The sequence below is a fragment of the Pseudophryne corroboree genome, chromosome 6, assembly GCF_028390025.1.
Source record: "Pseudophryne corroboree isolate aPseCor3 chromosome 6, aPseCor3.hap2, whole genome shotgun sequence".
Taxonomy (NCBI): Eukaryota; Metazoa; Chordata; class Amphibia; order Anura; family Myobatrachidae; genus Pseudophryne; species Pseudophryne corroboree.
The window spans coordinates 630,390,087-630,410,679 of record NC_086449.1 but is presented as its reverse complement, the minus strand read 5'-3'; the positions used below and the strand labels follow the sequence as shown (position 1 = coordinate 630,410,679).

The 20,593-nt window shown below is 40.6% G+C and overlaps 1 protein-coding gene across 1 annotated transcript in view; it reads left to right on the top strand.

The window, feature by feature from the left end:
- Positions 1-556: 556 nt before the first annotated feature.
- The window catches only part of KCTD16 (potassium channel tetramerization domain containing 16), a 372,120-nt gene continuing 352,083 nt past the window's right edge, over positions 557-20,593 (top strand). Inside the window, exons 1-2 of the mRNA XM_063928120.1 lie at positions 557-1,094; positions 1,423-2,539. Coding sequence (XP_063784190.1) covers positions 1,708-2,539 — 832 coding nt within the window. The 5' untranslated portion in view covers positions 557-1,094; positions 1,423-1,707. The remainder of the gene's footprint in view (positions 1,095-1,422; positions 2,540-20,593) is intronic.

Here is a 20,593-nt window from a genome sequence, read left to right as displayed (position 1 = left end):
AACAATGTGATCCTTGATCAAATTGCCTATACTATCTGTGCTGAATGTGATGCTCCCACAGGATATAGGCTGCAGTTACATTCTGCATATTGGATCTCTCATGCAAAGGATGTCAAGAGAAAAAAACGTACACCACATAGTTAAAAAGGACTATATGTACCCAGAATGGCAGCCACTTAAAAAGCACCAAAGTCTGCAAGATTTATGCATGCATGTATTTGCAACTGGAGAGATAAGACTATAATTGCAAGTGAAAGCTTTGTCCCTAATTGCTGTAATCTGAAACAACATAACCAATTAGAATCAATGCTTGATGTGACAATTTAAATGGGGGTTAATAGGTTAAACCACCCAAGGGAAAAGTACAGCTTAAGCAGCACTTCACACTTTACTGTTTTCTGAGACTTGATGTTTATCTGTGTAAAGCACATTTACCTCTAAGCATAAGAGAACCCACAAATGCATATCCTGCTTTTATTGTATTTGTTTTTCTTTAGAGCTATATTCCTTTAAGATGATGTAATAGTTATTTCCCTGGTTGGTTTCTTCCCTGCACTGCTGAAATAGCACCATCTCAGAACAGCCCTGGGAACTGTGGATCCACCCAGCTCAGCATCCAGAGCAGGCTCAGCAACCAAGCAGCGAAGAACCCAGAGCTGTATATCAGCTGCTGCTGCTGCTTGCTCTGCCGACTGCTCTTGTCCCTTCTTTTTCTTTCAGCCTACCTGGAACTATGTTAGCCTTTGTGTTCCGGCTAGTACTTGGAGTGTCAAATGAGCATCCTGCTCCATGCAGGCTGACTGCTGTGATTGAGTTTTTTTTGCCAGGCATTTAGGAGCCAACATCCCATCTGGAGGAAGCTTTCCCCCCTAATATCAAGCCAGTCTTATCTTGAGTGTATATGTTATTTTCTGACTACTACACCTGGAATTTCAGCAGAGCTGCTGCTACTGTACCTGGGAGCTGATAACTTTCTACACATCATAAAAGCATCACCTTTCTGATACTTTTTATATTATGTTTTTTATATTGATTTTTATTTGTCTTTTTATAAATTGATCTCCTTTTCCATGTGAAAGGATTATGCAACTCAGGTATAGTAATTTTATTGTAATATTTCACTACCCAGAATAACAAGCATCACATTTACAGTACAATTCTGTTCACAGCAACCAGAACACACTGTATGGCTTAATGTACACACCAACTGCATTTCTGCTTCTGAAACCAGCTATTAAGTAGATGAGAGTAGATAGTATATAAGCTAATTTATACATACATGTGTGCGTATTTATATCTATATATACATGTGTATGTATGAGTGTGTGTATGTATATATATATATATATATAATGCATACAGTAAAATGTATTTCCCACTGCCAATTTCTGAACTTTACAAATGTTTTCTTTTCTCTGACAGATTCTAGTGTGTCTGTTCATTCTGTATGACCTTGCATCCAGTGGACTCAGTGTGATCTATGTGCTTTTTATCCTATTTTAGTAAGTTATTTCTAAAGTGGAATTGGTTTAGATAGTAGCACAGACTGTTATGTTCATGTACAACTGGAATTAACTTCATGATTACAAAATTCAGAATAAGAAGACAATTATTGCATTTTGGGAATCTACGTTGCAGGTTTTAATTCCTGTTTTAAGATTTATGAACATTTTGTACTTTAGTTAGTGGCACCTGTGTAATTGCACAATGGCATTGAGTGGAAACTGCAGAACTTATGCCCCACCTAGAGACCAAGTGACAATCCTGCAATCTTTCCCAGAGGTGGTTGAATTAAATGTTGGTGGACAAGTTTACTTTACACGCCATACAACATTAACCAGTGTACCCCATTCTCTGCTATGGAAAATGTTCACCTCAAAAAGGGACTCTATAAATGACCTGGCAAAAGATGCCAAAGGACGTTTCTTTATTGACCGAGATGGGTTTCTCTTCCGTTATGTTCTGGACTATCTCAGGGACAGGCAGGTGGTTTTGCCAGATCATTTTCCAGAAAAAGGGAGACTGAAAAGAGAAGCAGAATACTTTCTACTCCCAGAACTAGTGAAACTCTTAGCACCTGATGAAGTGAAACAGAGCCCAGATGACTACTGCCACAGTGACTTTGAGGAAGTCTCTCAAGGAAGTGAAACCAGAATATGCCCATCTTCATCTTTGATGCCTTCAGATCGAAAATGGGGCTTTATCACTGTTGGTTACCGGGGTTCATGCACCATGGGTAGAGAAAGCCAAGCAGATGCAAAATTTCGGAGAGTTCCAAGAATACTGGTTTGTGGTCGTATCTCTCTAGCCAAAGAAGTCTTTGGAGAAACATTAAATGAAAGCAGGGATCCAGACAGAGCCCCAGAAAAATACACCTCCAGGTTTTATCTCAAGTTCAAACATCTAGAGAGAGCATTTGACATGCTGTCAGAGTGTGGATTCCATATGGTAGCCTGTAACTCTTCAGTGACAGCTTCATTCGTCAATCAGTACACCGATGACAAGATCTGGTCCAGTTATACAGAATATGTCTTCTACAGTAAGTACTACTGTAATTAACCGTAAAGTTGTCTATTTTACCTTTATATTGCTTAGCATTATATTATACTTGCTAAAATTCTATACACATGACATTTTTTGTTATTGTAACATTAAATATGAAAATAAAGCATTGTAAGCTTGACGATCACTATTTTGACAGACATAATTATGTCATAACAAATACAGTATATTATGTGGCTCTTTTTATTTGATACCAAGATTACTGTGATAAAAACATAGTTTATAACATCTGGTACTGATAATGTTAAGAGGCTGGAATTACTTTGGCTAGGTGGCACTAGAGGCCAGTAGAAGTTTGCTTGGAATGGAACTGACTGTGTCTTACTTTATAAATCAACAGGATGTCATTCTCGCACAGTAGCTAAGCATTTACAGCTGAAAGAAGGGATGGGATGGGATGGGATTAGTAGATGCTGCAAATGTCTCTACTTTCATGCAGGATACTTAGAAATTAATTTTCTGTACTTGCTGTTATACTTTTACATTTGTAGTGCAGTTGTTCAATGCATGTTTCCAGAAACTGGTGACTACACTATGTTTTGTTGGATTAGTTTGTTTTTGGAGCAAAATTTTGAAAAGTTGAAAATATGCTGGTTTACATTGTTTAACCATTTAAATAACACAAGTCAGCACCGTTGCAAACTTCTAAATGTATCAGACACCTGGGTGACTATGTATCTTGTAAACTGTTTATTATAAATAACATACTGTATTTGGACATTGTAGAATAAGAGATTTAGATCTGATCAATTGGTGGTGTGCTTGTAGGCTCATCACTTTATATGGGATGTACTGTTCATGTACTGTAGATACAATTTGTCAGCGGTGGGCTTGAGAAGTCTATTGAGAGTTTTAGTCTATTTTTTCTAGGTGAGAGTCCTGCCTAAGGTCAGATGGATCAGACTCCTGGGAACTTAACTAAATTGGTTTCATCCTCAAGGCAATGATAAAATAAACCAGTGCACATTGCTAATAGCATAGGCAGTTTTCCTTATAACAGACTCATGTAAGAATAAATTGTGTTGTTAACTTAGTTTCTTCGGGAGTCATGGATGGTTGGAAATATGGCACCAGTTTTACAAAAAAATTATTTATGAAGGGAGCCAGCATCTGTCTCATAGGAAAGTCACCCATCTGTAGCAGAATCTCTGTTGCATATGCAGCTGTAACATTGTCATTACACCTTATAATGCACACTGATTGTACAGCTGCTTCCTGCAGCATAAAGCTATATATTCACTGACGGTTTTACTACCATTAAAAATGTGATTGTAGGCAATGGTGAAGTGTTTATTCATGGCAAATGCAAAACATCCTGATGATAAGGCAAAATACATCTCATGCTGCTGTTCAACACATTGCATCCTGCTGGGATCCTCCTCCTATGCGTGACAGGTGGCAAATTATCCATCACATATACTTTTCGTATTTTTTTTAACCTTTTTTTTTATTTTATTAATTAACACTTTTTATCTTGGGTCCTTTAGTTGTGTAATATTTGTACAGAGGTGGTCTGAAGTATTTTGTGGCAATTTTCTTCATATACAGTATACCAGCTTTACTACGGTATAGCCTACCTTAATCATTTCCAATTTAACAACAGCTTAGCACAAATAATATTTTTTTATTATTTTGTATGCTTCATGTGGATTTTTTTTTTGTAACTTTTATGCAGGTATCATGTTTTATCTAAATTTGTGAATACGTTTATTTTTATGTATGGTATCCATTTCCACCACTGCACATTAACTTGTTTTAGTTCTGAACTGTTTATAGGATTATAGGATATTCTTACATTACCTGCGAATCAGCATGAATTGTGCTTGCAACAAGTGCCCGTGGTTACTCTGCACTGTGGACACATCACATGAGAGTATGCAACTCTTCCAGGGGCATGCTAAGCGCTTCAAAAGCGCTGGATGTTTCCCATCCTCTATCCCCTGTAACCACTCTTGAATTGTGCATTACTTACTAGGGATTCAGGAGAAACGTGCCAACTATCAGGTCTCTGCTGCCTAAATTGTGGCATTTGGTACAGTGGGGCAGATGTATTAAGCCTGGAAAAGTGATAGAGCAGTGATACTGTAAATGGAAGGTGATAACCCACCAGCCAATCATTACGGGTTTGAAAAATGACAGTTAGGAACTTAGGGGCAGATGTGTTAACCTGGAGAAGGCATAAGGAAGTGATAAACCAGTGATATGTGCAAGGAGATGAACACACCAGCCAATCAGCTCCCATATGTAAATTAACAGTTAGGAGCTGATTGGCTGGTGCATTATCACCTTGCACTTAACACTGCTTTATCACTGGTTTATCACTTCCTTATGCCTTCTCCAGGTTAATACATCTGCCCCTTATTGGCTGGTGCATTATCACCATCCACTTATCACTGCTTTATCACTTCTCCAGGCATAATACATCTGCCCCACTATATCTAAATAACTGTCTTTTCTAAAAATCATTTTGTTAACTCACATCAGAACAATGATTAATAATAATAAAAAAAGTATCTAATAAAAGCAAGTTATACATTCTAATGTTTTTCTTTGTCGTGAGATTACCTACGCAGGTGACCACTTCTTTTAATTTTGGTTTGTTAAAAAAAAAACTTAAGCAAATAAAAAATATTTGGCTTAAGATGCAGAGATTTGTGTTTGCTGGTCTTAATACAGCTGTTCTGACAATCTACAGCATGCTTACCTACTTTTCCTTATTCTCGGAGAGGAGGTGCAGATGACAGCTCTGGTAGCTGTTCCAGACACTCGTGTCTGTTGGGAGGGGGTGGGGCTAAATTGTTTTGATTCATATAATTTTAGCCCTGCCCCTCTACAGTGCCGCAAATCCCGGTATTATCTCCCCATCCTGCTCATTTCACTAGGATGTAGGGTGGGAGATCCATGACTCTTCCAGAGTTACAGGGACTACCAAAAAATTGTGAGCCTCCCGCACCTTCTGGAAAAGTATTTAAATATGCTTTAACAGTTGTGCAGGACTTTTCTGGAAAATTGTGCAAACTCAGATGTTTGCTTTAATTTTCCCAACTGCACTAGAAAATAACAGAGGGCTAGATGCATCATCGCTTGGAAAGTGATAAAATGGAGAGTGAAAAAGTACCAGCCAATCAGGTCCTAACTACCATGTCACAGGCTGTGTTTGAAAAATGTCAGTTAGGAGATGATTGGCTAATACTTTTTTACTCTCCATTTTATCACTTTCCAAGCGATGATGCATCTGGCCCAGAACATGATAGGTGATATTGCATACTGTAACAAGCTTCCTTTGTTTTGGAAATATAGTATGATCCCTCCCGCTCCACTTGCATGTTTATTCTGTATATTAATGAATGCTTTGCATTGTATGTGTAAGTTTCTAAACCACCAGTAGGTTAACCCTGGAAATCTTCAGTTGAAAATTGTCATTTATGTTGCATCTACATTAAATATCCCTGAAATAAACATTATCCCTGAAGCCACTCACAATTTTACCCACTTGGAACATTGGGAAATATTATTCCACCCATGAATCCACCCATACTACATGATAGTCAGCCAATGTCATCTATGCTGCCTCCACAAGCTACTCTACTTTTCTAATAGAGCATGCTCTCCTGAGCTCTAGACCAGTCATGGGGAACCTTTGGCACTCCAGCTGTTGTTGAACTACACATCCCAGCATGCCCTGCTACAGTTTTGCTATTTGGCCATGCTGAAACTGTAGTAGGCCATGCTGGGATGTGTAGTTCAAAAACAGCTGCAGTGCCAAAGTTTCCCCATCACTGCTCTAGACTGTTGAGAGCACACTTTCCTAGTATTCAGGAATGGAGTAGACATTTGGTAGAATATGGCGAAATGTAGGCAGTTCTCATGGACTTCAGGGAGACTAGACAAGCCTTCTGGATCCTGTCCATTTCCCCAGTTCATGGAGCGATCCAGGTGCTTAAAGAATCACATCATTGTGCTCCTGCCCCCAGTAGCACAATCAAGCATCATATATTGGAGGGACATCAGGGGCAAGTATTATAGGTTAGCAAAATGGTTGTGATGAATAGACTAGGCATTAGGAGGAGATTACTTTAGTGATGATGTATTTTTGGCACACTGTAATGTCAGAGTTACAATTTGGTGTTAGTACAAACTGTTTTCTACCTATCAGGATTACATTTATGACATTAATGAAACACCATACAAATGGCGTATTACAGCCCTAATAAAGCAACAAAAAGCAGACACATTTCTGGGCAAATATTAGCAATGTTACATATTCATACCTCCCAACATGACCCTCTCCAGGAGGGACACAATGCTCTACTTCAGGACTTTTCTCTTAAGTTATGATTGCCGGCACCTGTATTGAACTAGTTAATGGATAAGAAAGGTGTTGCAGCACAGGTGATGGCAATTATATATTAAGAGAAAAGTCCAGGAGCAGAGCATTGTGTCCCTCCTGGAGAGGTATGCATATACTGTAATAGAGGTTCTCAAACGTGGTCCTCAAGGCACACCAACAGTCCAGGGTTTAGGTATAATAATTTTATTTATATTGTGCTTTTCTCCCACAGGACTAAGGGTCTGATTCAGACCTGATCGCAACAGCAAATTTTTTCTCTAATGGGCAAAACCATGTGCACTGCAGGTGGGGCAGATATAACATGTGCAGATAGAGTTAGATTTGGGTTGGTTATGTTGTTTCTGTGCAGGGTAAATACTGGCTGCTTTATTTTTACACTGTTATTTAGATTTCAGTTAGAACACACCCCACCCAAATCTGACTCTCTCTCAGATGTTATATCCACCCCACCTGCAGTGCCTATGGTTTTGGCCATTAGATAATAATAATAATAATAATAATTTTATTTATATAGCGCTCTTTCTCCCATAGGACTCAAGGCGCTTAACAGATACATAGCATAATATAGTACAGGAAATAATGAAGTACATTTTCATAAAATACAGAAGCATGAAGATACTAAAAGGGACAATTATGGGAATGCTTGAGTAAACAGAAAAGTCTTGAGTCTACTTTTGAAGGATTCTATAGTTGGGGCCTCTCGCACTGTGCGGGGAAGTGAGTTCCATAGAGTCGGAGCCGCATGACTAAAAGCTCGACCCCCAGATGAATTACGGGAGATTCTAGGTACTGCTAAAAGTCCTTCATCTACAGATCGCAGTAATCGAGTGGGGCAGTATGGGGTCAGAAGCTGTTTGAGGTACCTTGGGCCTTGGTCATGTAATGCTTTGAAACTCAGTAAGCCAATCTTGAAGATGATTCGCCATCGTACAGGCAGCCAGTGAAGGGAGTAGAGGATGGGTGTTATGTGGCTAGAACGGGGCTGGTTGGTTAATAGCCTGGCAGCTGTGTTTTGCACCAGCTGTAAGCGCTGCAATTCTTTTGCTGGGAGACCAAGGTAGAGGGCATTACAGTAGTCTAAACGAGATGATACAAATGCATGTATGACTTTTGGCATATCATCTGAGGGAATTAAGTGCTTGATTCTGGCTATGTTCCTCAGGTGAAAGAATGAGGATTTGATTGTGGCTGATATCTGATGTTTAAGTGTCAAGCCACCATCCAGGACAACGCCAAGATTCCGCACACGATCACTGGTCTGTAATTCTGAATCCCCGAGAGTAAGTCCAGTTGGTTGGCTATGCTGCAGTCTTGTCCTTTGATGTTGCGGTCGTATCATAAGGACCTCTGTTTTATCCGGGTTCAGTCGCAGCCAGCTGGCGCTCATCCACTCCTGTAGTTCAGCTAGACAGCCATTAAGGGTTGCTATTGGGTTATCAGTGCCCGGAGCAAAGGACAAGTACAGTTGTGTATCATCTGCATAGCAGTGGTAGACCAGGCCATGGCGCCTGATTATTTCGCCCAATGGGAGCGTGTATGCTGCAAAAAGCATGGGGGATAGTATAGAACCTTGTGGGACACCACATGGCAATGACACTGGTGGTGATGAGTATAATCCAGATGATACTCTCTGTGACCTGCCTGTGAGAAATGATTTGAACCATTTTAGGACTGTGCCATCCAGACCACAGAAATGTATCAGTCGCTCAATCAGAAGCCCATGGTCCACGGTATCAAATGCTGCCGAGAGATCCAGAAGGATTAATATTGAACAGTCACCTCTGTCTTTTGCCATCAGAAGATCATTTAACACACACACCAGGGCTGTTTCAGTGCTATGTCTTCTCCTGAATCCTGATTGAAATGGATCATAAATATCATGGGTTGTCAGGCGGGTTTCCAGTTGATTTTTCTTTTGCGATCAGGTCTGAATTAGGCCCTCAGTTGCTTTACATACATCAAAAGAAATGGTACATTGTACAAAGGCATTAGAATTATTGCAAGTCGCAAAACATGCAGAAATGATAAAAAACAACGAAACTTAGGGTGTGTACACACGGTGAGATCCTTGCTATGTTCGATTTTTACTTGCGATTTCCCTTGAACTCCCCGGAGCCCAGATAGGACAGATTTTGACTAACTTTTCTTGAGATCTGGACTATGTGTGCTTACGATTTTGGCTTATGTGAGATTTTGGCTTATGTGAGATGTCATTGACATGTGAGATGAACTAGATAGTACACCGATCTAGCAAGGATTGACTTGCCTGCACACTCTATCTTTTCTTGCGATGCCGACCTGGCGGGGCCGCGCATCGGGATCGCAAGGTGACTTTCACCTTGCGATTTGCACTAACTTTTCTTGCGATTTTGACTATATAGTCAAAATCTCAAGAAAAAATCTCACCGTGTGTACACACCTTAAGAAACACAATAAGCATACTGTTGGGGTTGATGCATATCTTTCGTGTAATAACTTCCCTGGGTTATATCATTCACCAGCAAATGGTACCAGGTGAGCCAGCCACCTGTGGTTCAGCACAGATGTTTAAATTAAATTGACTGAGGCGCTAATTAAGTAATCTGTGGCTAAGCATGGATAAACTTAAAACCTGGAGCATTGGGGTGCCTCGAGGACCACATTTGAGAACCACTGGCATATGAGATTTTAAAATAGAGCATCTCTCTAATATACTATTTCAGTAAACATATGCCTTGACCTACTTTACTTTTATGGGTCATAATGGGTCACTTTCTCTATTAGAAAAATGTCTAAATTGAGATCTGAGCTTGCTTCACCTTCCCAGTAGTAGCAGTGTGAGCAGATGCTGATTGTTTTGTTTGTCTTCTTCCATTTCTGATGGAGGCGTGTCGCCAGTCTGCAGCTCTGTTCTGTCTTAAGAGTACAGTTTGACTTTTGAGCACTGAACAGTGAAATGGGTCTTATATCATGAAATAAACATTAACGTGTCAGTGACAGTGAAACTGAAATTGGCAGAGTGCTTCCACATTATTGCATTCCTAATGTACTGTACTGCTCTTGAGATGGATATAGGAAGGAGGTTTTAGTTACCACGGGTGCATACTGACAATTGTAATAGCAATGATATCACCATTAACAGAGTAGAAGCACTCTTAGGAGGAATAATGTAACTTCTTTATAAAAGCGAATTCAGAACTGGAGGTAAAGGAATATATCTACACAAATAGACATACAGTATGGCTCACATGCAGCTTTGCATTAAGAATTTCCTCAGATGACTTAATACCTCCTCTTCTTTACATTTTCTTTTGTAGTGAGAACATAACATATCTAAAGTGCATGTGATATTAGGCCTGATTCATATTTGCGAGGAAAACTATTTATCAAGCAACTGGGCAAAACCATGTTGCACTGCAGGTGGGGCAGATGCAACATGCACAGAGAGAGTTAGATTTGGGTGGGGTGTGTTGAAACTAAAATCTAAAGTACAGTGTAAAAGTAAAGCAGCCAGTATTTACCATGCACAGACAAAATATAACCCACCCAAATCTAAATCTCTCTGCACATGTTACATCTGCCCCACCTTAAGTGCAACATGGTTTTGCCCAGTTGCTTGACACATTGCTTTCTTTACAAACATTAAGTAGGCCCATAGTTCAGTTATACACATTGACACTAGCTTATTACTCATACTGTACTTACCAACTTCTGTAGCCTCCTCTCCTGGAGAAGCCCAGAGAGGAGATGAAGGTGGGTGGGATGGGACGGAGCTGGACTGTTCACCTTGTTAGGCCAGATGCTGTGATTTCTGCATATTTGAATATGGGGCAGGGCCAAAATGATGCAATTGCAGTAGAATTGCATCATTAGGCCGCCCCCTCAGTGCTTACCACAGATTCCCAGTGCTATTCCCTGAATTTTGTCCGGGATACAGTAGGGGTGCGTACTCTTCCAGGGGTGCAGGGACTACCCTAAAAAATTGTGTGTCTCATGCAGGATCGGTGGAGTAGGAAAGTACAGATGTAGCCATGCTCATCATGGCTGTGACTAGGCGTGGGTGCAACTCATTTTTCGCAATGTACGCATGGCATGTGCATGCGTTTTAGGCACATCCACGGCCATTAAACATTGCATTAGTCAGCAAAAGTTGCAGCCCAGTGTGGGTGTGACTAGGTGTGCCTAGAGTGCCTGTGCGGTCACTTTGCAGCCACAATGACTGTGGCTACACATGTATGTTATTACTGTCTACACAGATTACATTGCATTATACTGTAGTGAAGTCAGAGTTACAGTACAGTACCTACCCATAATTTTAACATTTTGATGTATGCAGAATATGGTTGTATGAGCAAAAAAAACACAGTGTTTATTTCTAGAGTGCCACCAATCAGTGGCTGGCTGGGCAGGGGGGCAGGGTGCCATCTGCCCCTCAGGCCAGTGCAATTTAAGCGTTCCAGGGCCACCTGACTGCAGATTCCCTGTGAAAAGCTGGGCCACGTGCTTGAGTCTGCTGCCCAGGCTGAAAGTTGCTAGCCAGCCCCGGCCACCAATTTATACAGCACTGTACAGAGATTATGTCATTCATACCAGTCTCTGCCCCATTTGAGCTTACAGTCTAAATTTGCTAACATACACGCTTGCATGCACATAGTGTTCATCTACCAGTATGTTTTTGGAGTGTGAAAGGAAATAAGAATACCCAAAGGATACCAAGCAAACACGCGGAGCACATATAAAGACTGATTCAGAGGTATACAAATGTAGATGTGTCCTCATACATCGTGGCTTAATACGCCACTGAGTGAGTGATGCCTGGCATGAGTGAGCTGACAGGTCCCAGTTAGCATCTGGCTTTTTTTTTGCCGGAAATGCGTCTTATTCGCATCACTATGTGGATAGGATGCACATTAAACTCTGCTTATTTAAATTATATGCATCTGCAGCTGGAACTGTATACGAAATGCTATGTTACAGTGTCTTCTAGGAAAACACTGTAATGTACCATTTTATATGCACATACAGCCATGGTCGCACACAGAATATGGTCATGCCACATATCATTTTAATCAGCAGAAGCTGCTTGTGTTTTATTTGCAATATTATGTGAATAATATGCATTTTAATGGAAAAGTTGCACGTAAAGACGCTTGCCGCTACCGAGTCATGCTACGGCATGGTGTGACTAGAAGGGCTGTTTAACATGTAGGGAGGCTAGATGTAAATGGACACATCTGTAGTGGTGCCCCTGCACATGCTCCAAAGCTGCACTGTTTGATGAGTGATATCACATGCACAGAGGATTTAGTCACAATGTGAGTGACAAGTAGTCAGCATTCGGAGGAGGTAATGGGAGTGGCTAGAAAAACGCAGGTGTGTCATGGACATTTTCTGGGTATTGCCTAATCAGCCACTGCAAATTATTTTGCATTTGGAGAGGCCCAGATATCTTCTGAGAGCCACTCTGTGTCTGAGAGTCTGAGGCAGCATATTGTTGCTTAGAGGTCCAATATTGCCACAGATGTGAGTCCCATGTTCTCACTTATGTACGTGAGTGGCTGATGTGAGATGCAGACAGTGGGTATCTCTGTGCACAGGATGGGTTAAGACTGGGTAGTGACCTCATGACCTAAGTGCTGTGAGGCAGTAATGCTAACCACTTTTCCACCATTGTGTAATTGGTATGCTTCAGTTAATATATATCAAATACTAATGCTGGAGCAGGGCTATTCAGTATGCGTCAGCTGCTGTAGAACTACACATCCCAGCATGCCCTGCCACTTTTTTGCTATTTGGGTATACTACAAATGTGGCAGAGCATGCTGGGATGTGTGGTTTTACAGCTGCTGGAGGGCCACATGTTGAATAAGCGTGTGCTAGAGTCTTTGCTGTCATCTTTATTCTGATTGCAGGTGCTCTACTTACACCATTGGGACCATCCTACAACATATACAATTATTTTTGGCATGGTTATTGGGACTGTTCCAAAACAGCTTGGTTGTTTAAGGAGAAAGGTCAACAATGAAATGCAATTTTGATTTGTGACAGGTATCTCACATAGTATAACTCCAACCAGCGAATGTGTACACGTCTTTATTAAAGTTTACTGTTTTATATATTTTTTATATTAATTAAATTTGTATATATGGAGTACAAGCCCAAATATGAGCTTTCAGTTCCATTGCACATCTGGGTTGTTGAAATGGTAAATTGTCCTCTAGCGTGCCAGGGTAGCTGAGCCCATCTGCCCTGTCAATATTCTTTTCATAAAAGTCTTATAATCACAATTGGAGCTATAATAATATCTTAATGAGAATTTGCTATATAAGGAAGTGCTGTTTACTTTAGTAGTATTGTAGATTTGTAGTGAATTTGTCAAAATCATCATCATAATCAATCAATCACAGCTTAGTAAACATGGGCAGTGCTATGTTTGTACAAATATTTTAGATCAGGTATATTCTGTACGGTGCTCCCTGTGCGTATGTGTTAAGATACCACACAAACCTACAGACTGCAAAGGAGAGAAGAAAAACGATGGGGAAAAAATGAATATTATCACATACTATGTTGAATTCCATTTATTGCCGGCTTTAATGATCGCAGTGAACTTTAAGCAGTTTTTGACAGACAGCGTGTGACCATAATGGCAGTGTGTAGAAAGGAGGTTAGTCATTATTGATCATTGTTTATACCTCACGTTGCTAAGCCTAATTGGAAACATCTCTTCTCAAATGAATGCTGAGATTGAATTTATACAGCTTGAACCAGTATTATTGTACAATATTTTTATTGTTGGATCTGCAATTTATGGTGATTCCTGAACTTTTTATTATAGTGCTTTGCTTAATACGTTTATATAGCTACTTATACAAGCTATAAACACACAAAGCACATCTCCAAATATTTATTTTGCTGTTAAAATAGCAGATTTACATACTTCTCATACATGGGGGTCTTTTCATGAAGATGAGCGGTACAGAATTATTACTAATCACTATAGATCACATAAGCTCGATGCAATCTATAGCTTAGGTAAGTACCCTCACCTGTTTTGACAAACAATGTAGTATAACCGTCCGACAGTCCCGTCATCTTATTTTTGTCACTGACTAATCATGTGTTTTTATTTTCCCATTTCTGCTATGTTCATGCGCCATTTTGATTGACAGTGATGACAGTGGAGTCCACATCACCAGCTGTGCCCCTCAGCCTCTCTAGAGCAGCCCTCCCACACACATGCATTGAGTGCAGTACCCCCCTGGCCCCTGAGTGCAGCCTCCTCAACCTGCTGTGGCCCCACAGACCCCTGATGCAGCCCACACCTACAGAACACCCCAGACCAAGTGCAGCCCCTCTTGGACACCACTTACCTGGGTGCAGCAGGTTCAGGACACTGGATCAAGCAATCACTCCATCTGGTCCTCAGTATATGTGTTGTACTCACAGGACCGTAAACAGAGCAGCATGAGTGGGTGCATCCATAGGTGATTGAAGGCTGTGCATCTATAGTTGAATGGTGGGCCAGTGCAGGAAAGCTTACTGGTTAACCACTGCAGGGCCCAGAAGATGGTAGGCTGGACCCAAAGGATTGCATCCCAGACATGTCTGCTCATAAGTGCTACTGGAAGTGACTCTGGGCTGTAACGGAGTGTAGGTGAAATGGGGACAGCCAGGCAGAGCAGTGAGCAGGTAGTTGTATCGTAGAACAGGCCGGCAGCCACTTCAAATGTAGTACCGACTTGCAATTCAATTGGATCTCATGGCCCGGCATCCAATCAGGAGACTCCACTGCCTTGATTGACTGCCAGTCCGCAAGCTCTGATTGGCTTGCAGGCGGTGCCACATTTGAAATGCCATTGACATTAGCGGCCTATCACCACTAAATTGTCAAAGGTAGTAGTTATTTCCAAACCGGTCACCTTTGTTTGTAGCGATGAACATAGTTGGGAATGCTTCATTCTAGCTCTCAACAAGCATTATTTTAAAATGTCTGGTGCTTAGCCTCTTTCTAGAAATTTTCAGTCATCTCATGATGCTGCTCTGCGATGTTACTGTTGAATTGTTTTCTGAGTAACTCATATATATTGTGGCACTGGTAAGCCATTTTTAAGTGTAGGAGGATGATTACTGTTGGCACTTAATTTTATGTTCTGATCCTTTTTTTTTTTTTTTAAATACTGTAGGACACTTTTCAACCCACCAGGTGAACAACATAGCCATACATCCAGAAAAGCAATATGCCCTTTGTGAGCTTGAATCAGTGAAACTGATTGGTGTTACCAATTGGATCAAATCTGTAACCATACACTCAAAATGTTCCTGGATGTTGGTCCACAACAAAAAAATATCATCTATGTTCTGTACCTGAAATATATCAGGATGCTCAGGCCGAACTTAAGGTAACTGTAATCCTCCTCATACACCACCATATACAAATTGGCATAACCAGTGTCAAGTTTGAACCCATCATGATCCCAGCATCATGCATTTAACAACAAGCAGTATACTGGAAGTGGTTATTGGTCAATACCAATTTCAGTGGGTGGTCCACTGGGCCTTTAATAAATCTACTCCATATGGCCTCAATGTCTGCCTGATGAGAGAGAATAGAGTTCATATTAGCCAGTACAGCAGTGGTTCCCAAACTTTTTTGAATCACAACACCCTAGAGTATCAGGATTATTTTATGGCACCCCAGGGGCAAAAGTTTATTATTGAGAAGTTTAGAAAGAAATATCAAATTAAGTAAATTTTGTTATATGTCATCCTTAGGTTCAATTGTGTGGTGAGGGACAAGATTTGCTTCTGTTTGTCCAAGTATTTTATGATTGGCAGCCACCTGCACTGGTTTTGCCTATTACATTGACCATAACTAATTTGAATTGGGCCTAGATCATAAATCCAAGGCACCACTGCAAGTATCCCAAGGCACCCCAGGGTGCCACGGCACACAGTTTGAGAACCACTGCAGTAGAGTATGATTTTGAATATTTGTAATGGTATAGGATTAAGTTGCAAGCTGTTGGGATCCCGGCGTTCAGGATACTGATGCTGGAATCCTGACAAGCGGCAATGCCGGCAGCCGGAATACCGGCCAAACAGGACTATTCCCATAGAGTGGGAATAAAACCTGTGGTGAGCGCAGCGAGCCATCAAGACCGCAAGGGTACTCTTTGCACTTGCCCCACTGCCGGCATACTGGCAGTAAGGGCTAAAAAGTGAGAAGCATTCCTTACAGTTCCTCACATGTGTCACCAAAGATTGTAACATAACATCCATCAGCTGTGCAACAGGTTGCCCCTGTCAGAAACAATGGGTTTGCCAGAGGATCTTTCCAAATATCTACAGTATGTATCGGGCAACGACTATGGGGTCTATTCAATGGTAGTCGTAATTGCCATCTAGTTGGAAAGACGACAGTTTCAGACTTTTTGTGGTTGAATCAGGATTTGACATATTCAGTGGGGCTGCCGTTTTTCCAACTTGATGGAAAACACGTGGATCAGCGGATTAGCAGCGGATCCACGTGTTTTGTCAGATTTGCGGCCAAATCCGACAGGGTTTTGGCCCATTTTCGACAATGTCAATCCGACTTTAAAAAAAAGTCGGAATGGCATTGTCGAAAACGGGCAAAACCAGTCGGATTTGCCGGCAAATTGAATACTGCACTGTCGGATCCTCTCCGTCGGAGAGGATCCGAGAGGCATTGAATACCCCCATATGAGAACTTTTTCAACATCTTAGTATATTAAACTGATCTGACCTGTTTCAGGTAGATTGAGCAGATAACTAGATGTTACAATGCTGTTACATTTTGGCTTAATGCTTATTTGCATAAATGCATTGCAAAAATAAATGTACAACTACTGTTTTCATGTACAAATATTATATTTTGTAATGTTTCAATAGAATAGCTATTATTTCCCCTTATATTGTATCAGACAATTTGTTTAATTCCATTGGTGGAATAGAAACTCTAGAAACTCTAGTAGTCCATGTGTGCACTTAAACCAGGCATGTCCAAACTGCGGCCCTCCAGCTGTTGTGAAACTGCATATCCCAGCATGCCCTGACACAGTTTTGCTGTCAGAGAATGCTAAAGTTTATTATGGTGCCATCTGTGAAGTGGACTCTGTCCAGTTTAAAACTGTGAATGATAGAACCAATGTATGTGGCATGTAAATAAACACAATAGGGGTATTGGAGAGGCTATCTCAATGTCTTCATTGTTAAGATGAGGTTAAGTTTTTAAAAAGGTGATTTTTTTAAATGTATGCTTGCAATAACCTTTTACAGTGAATCAGAAAGCTACCGAAGAGCCAATTAACTCCCATATCTGTAATGCAAGCTACCAAGTTACAATGACTTCAGTAGGACCAAACACTCCCTCTCATTGCACCAGGTCCCGGGCGACTCGGCCTCATCAAGCATCTTTTTCACTGAAAAATGTGCTACTTATTTGTTGCAATAAAACACCTGGAAGTGACAACACTACTTTGCTAGGCTCCACTGATCAATCTGATGTTTGTACATCTGTGTGTGAATAAGTCTGGGGGGCAGATAAACCAGTGATATGTGCAAGGTGATAACACACCAGCCAATCAGATCCTAACTGTTAATTTACATATTGGAGCTGATTGGCTGGTGCTTTATCACCTTGCACATATCACTGGTTTATCACTTCCTTATGCCTTCTACAGGTTAATGCATCTGCCCCTGGTTCTGTATACAAAGTGCTACACAGCTTTTTCTTATGCCAAGTTCCGTTGTGCTTCAGATGATACTTTGTGTGTGTGTAAAACAAATTCCTGTGCACTTTAAGTCGCAGCCAAGTGTCTGTAGTGAACTCTGAGTGGTGCATCGCCGTACTTCGGATGCAAACAAGATGCACAATTTAAAGAAAAATATGGTCCGCTACATATCTCGGAGCAGCTCAGTCGCACTGGGCACTTTGCGCTGCATTAAGCCTAGCTGTGATTATGTGCTTTTGATATTATTTCTTTTTTTCTTATAGCTTCACCTTTACTTATAGCTTCACCTTTATGTTTTTGCAATATTAATGTGGAAATTAAGTGTTATAAACCAATCAAACAACTTTTATGTTATTGAACTAAGGTTCTTTTTTCATGAAGCTAATTTCAGTAGAGATTTGCTCCTATTGAACTTTGGCATGCCCACATTTTCATTTACATCCAGAGCCAAATCAATCTCACTTTAATTAGCAACATGGATAATGATTACCTTATAATATTCACATTTATTATACATCCTTCAAGATTATGGTTTTTTTTTTTGTTTTAATGTTAAGCCGTTGTATAGTACTTTGTTACAGTCACAACGACTTACATATTGCATGCTGTTCAGGCAGGCAGGGAAATAGCTGTATATATTACACATATTAGCTGCATCTATAACTTGCATACCTTCTGCATTGTAACTTTGACTCTATTCCACTGACAGCTTGGCCTTTATTAGGTTTCTGGTGGGATATTACATCTTATATGCTATTATAATTATTTAATTAGTAACTGCCAACTGTGTTTATATAAGCAGTAATTCATCAAGCTGTTGCATCTTTGTTAATGAATTGTAACCAAGGGAGGTTCTCAAACGCAACCAGTTATAGGAATACTAACATGTCCTTAGCAGAATTGGCAGTAGAGCCATGGAAAAAACTGGCACTCTTAATTAAAATAATTTTCTTTATTGGTTGTCATTAGTGCATACTATAGGGCAAATCTTATTTTCAGACTGCTAAAGTTGTAGTTATTTTTTTAAATCTGTTACTTAGGTAGTAAACTGGCAATGTGTTCCTATACTGGTTAATAAAACATGTGGCTAGCATTTGTATATACTGGGGGGTATCCCATTATCCACGATAGTGCTGCGGGGGCAAAAAACAGGTACAGTATTTTAACATTTTTTTATCACTCTAACCAATTTTTCATGCAAAAATACATAGGTTCCGCGAAAAGCCATGTACCTACGTATTTTTGCAGCACTTATCATGGTCTAAGGGGCACTTATTGCAGGTTATGCTTTGCCTGCCTCAGGCATCCCCAATAAGTCCATGCATCAGGATAAGCTCGGGCTTATTAGGGCTAATTGGATAGCCCCCTGTGAACCAATTAACCATGGTAAATTACCGCAGCTAATTGGATACCGCCCACTATATCTGTACAGTTGGAAAACTGAATGGATCTGGAACACATCAAAATTCATGCACTGAAATTGAGAAAGAGTTGAGGCTACCACAAAGCTGAGTCTATCAAAATATTTTAGTAGGAATGTTCTGTAACATACATGTAGCTTATGCATCAGTGAGTACTCTGGAATTGGTGGGAATTTCATGGAATCTCATCTTTATATTTTAAAGACTTGTGATCTCGTACTGATTGGGTAACATAACAAATTTAGTGATTGAGATCAATATAACGATTAAATTAAAGTGAATACTAAAACAATGACACAATGGGGGCAGATGTATTAAGCCTGGAGAAGTGATAAAGCAGTGATAAGTGGAAGGTGATAGTGTACCAGCCAATCATTACAGGTTTGAAAAATGACAAGTTATGAGCTGATTGGCTGGTGTGTTATCACCTTCCACTTATCACTTTGCCAGGCTTAATACATCTGCCCCAATATTACTTCTGATAAACGTGAATTTAATGTATTGGACAATGACATTTAAAAGAGAATCAATGATGACATCTGATAGCAACACTCAAGAAAACAATAGTATTAGTTATGAATTATCAGGTTCACAATGGCAGTACATTTAAATGGCATTCTGTAATAAGGAGGAATGGAGTCTACAATAGGACTTATAGAATGTGGTTTTGTGTCAGTTCTGTGCTAAAAGTTACAGTATATGATAACATCATGGGCTGCTGCTGGCTTAAATGAGGCATTTGTCACAATTCAGATTGACTGTACATCTTGGAGCATAACTAATTCCCTTAGTTTGTAGTAGTGGATGCCTTTACAAAAATTATACGCCACAGAATACTGTAGTTTAAGGTATAGCCTAATTTATGGAATATTACATTAAATCATACAGTACTTGCCTACTATACTGGAACAGGCCTGAGAAAAAGGGGATGGTCCGGGCAACCAATGACCAGATCTGCTCTGAATTGCATCATTGCTTCACAATACTGGTAATCACAACATTTTTAATGGGGGTGGAGCCACAATGACATAATTGTGTCATTATGCCACCAGCCCACCCATTTTCTCATGACACGCCTCCCCACTGCTGAGATGATCTAGCTGCAAGCTGACAAGTATGCATTAGATCAGTGGTTCCCAAACCATTTAGAATCACGGCACCCTGGCATTTCAGATTTATTTCTTTTCTCAGCACCGCTAGGCCAAAAGTTTCTTATTGAGAAAATCAGAAAAAAATATTTTCATTAAGTAAATTGTGTTTGGGGGGCATGGCCTGACTGGAAAGGCAGCAAGACGCAGGAGAAGTGAGCTCCTGCTCCCAAGTACATTCTTTGCTGCCCCATTCCATCTTTCTCCTCCCTTTTGATCCCCATCTGCACCCCTGTGGGTCCGTGCACCTAGGTGAGCGGTCACGGAGCCGGGGGCCATTATCTTGGCCTCTGCAGGTTGTGGCCTGCCTGGTGTCTGCAGCCACGGCCTGGATTTCCCCTACTGCCCCGCCGGAGAGCTCCGTGTGGCGCAGTTCTG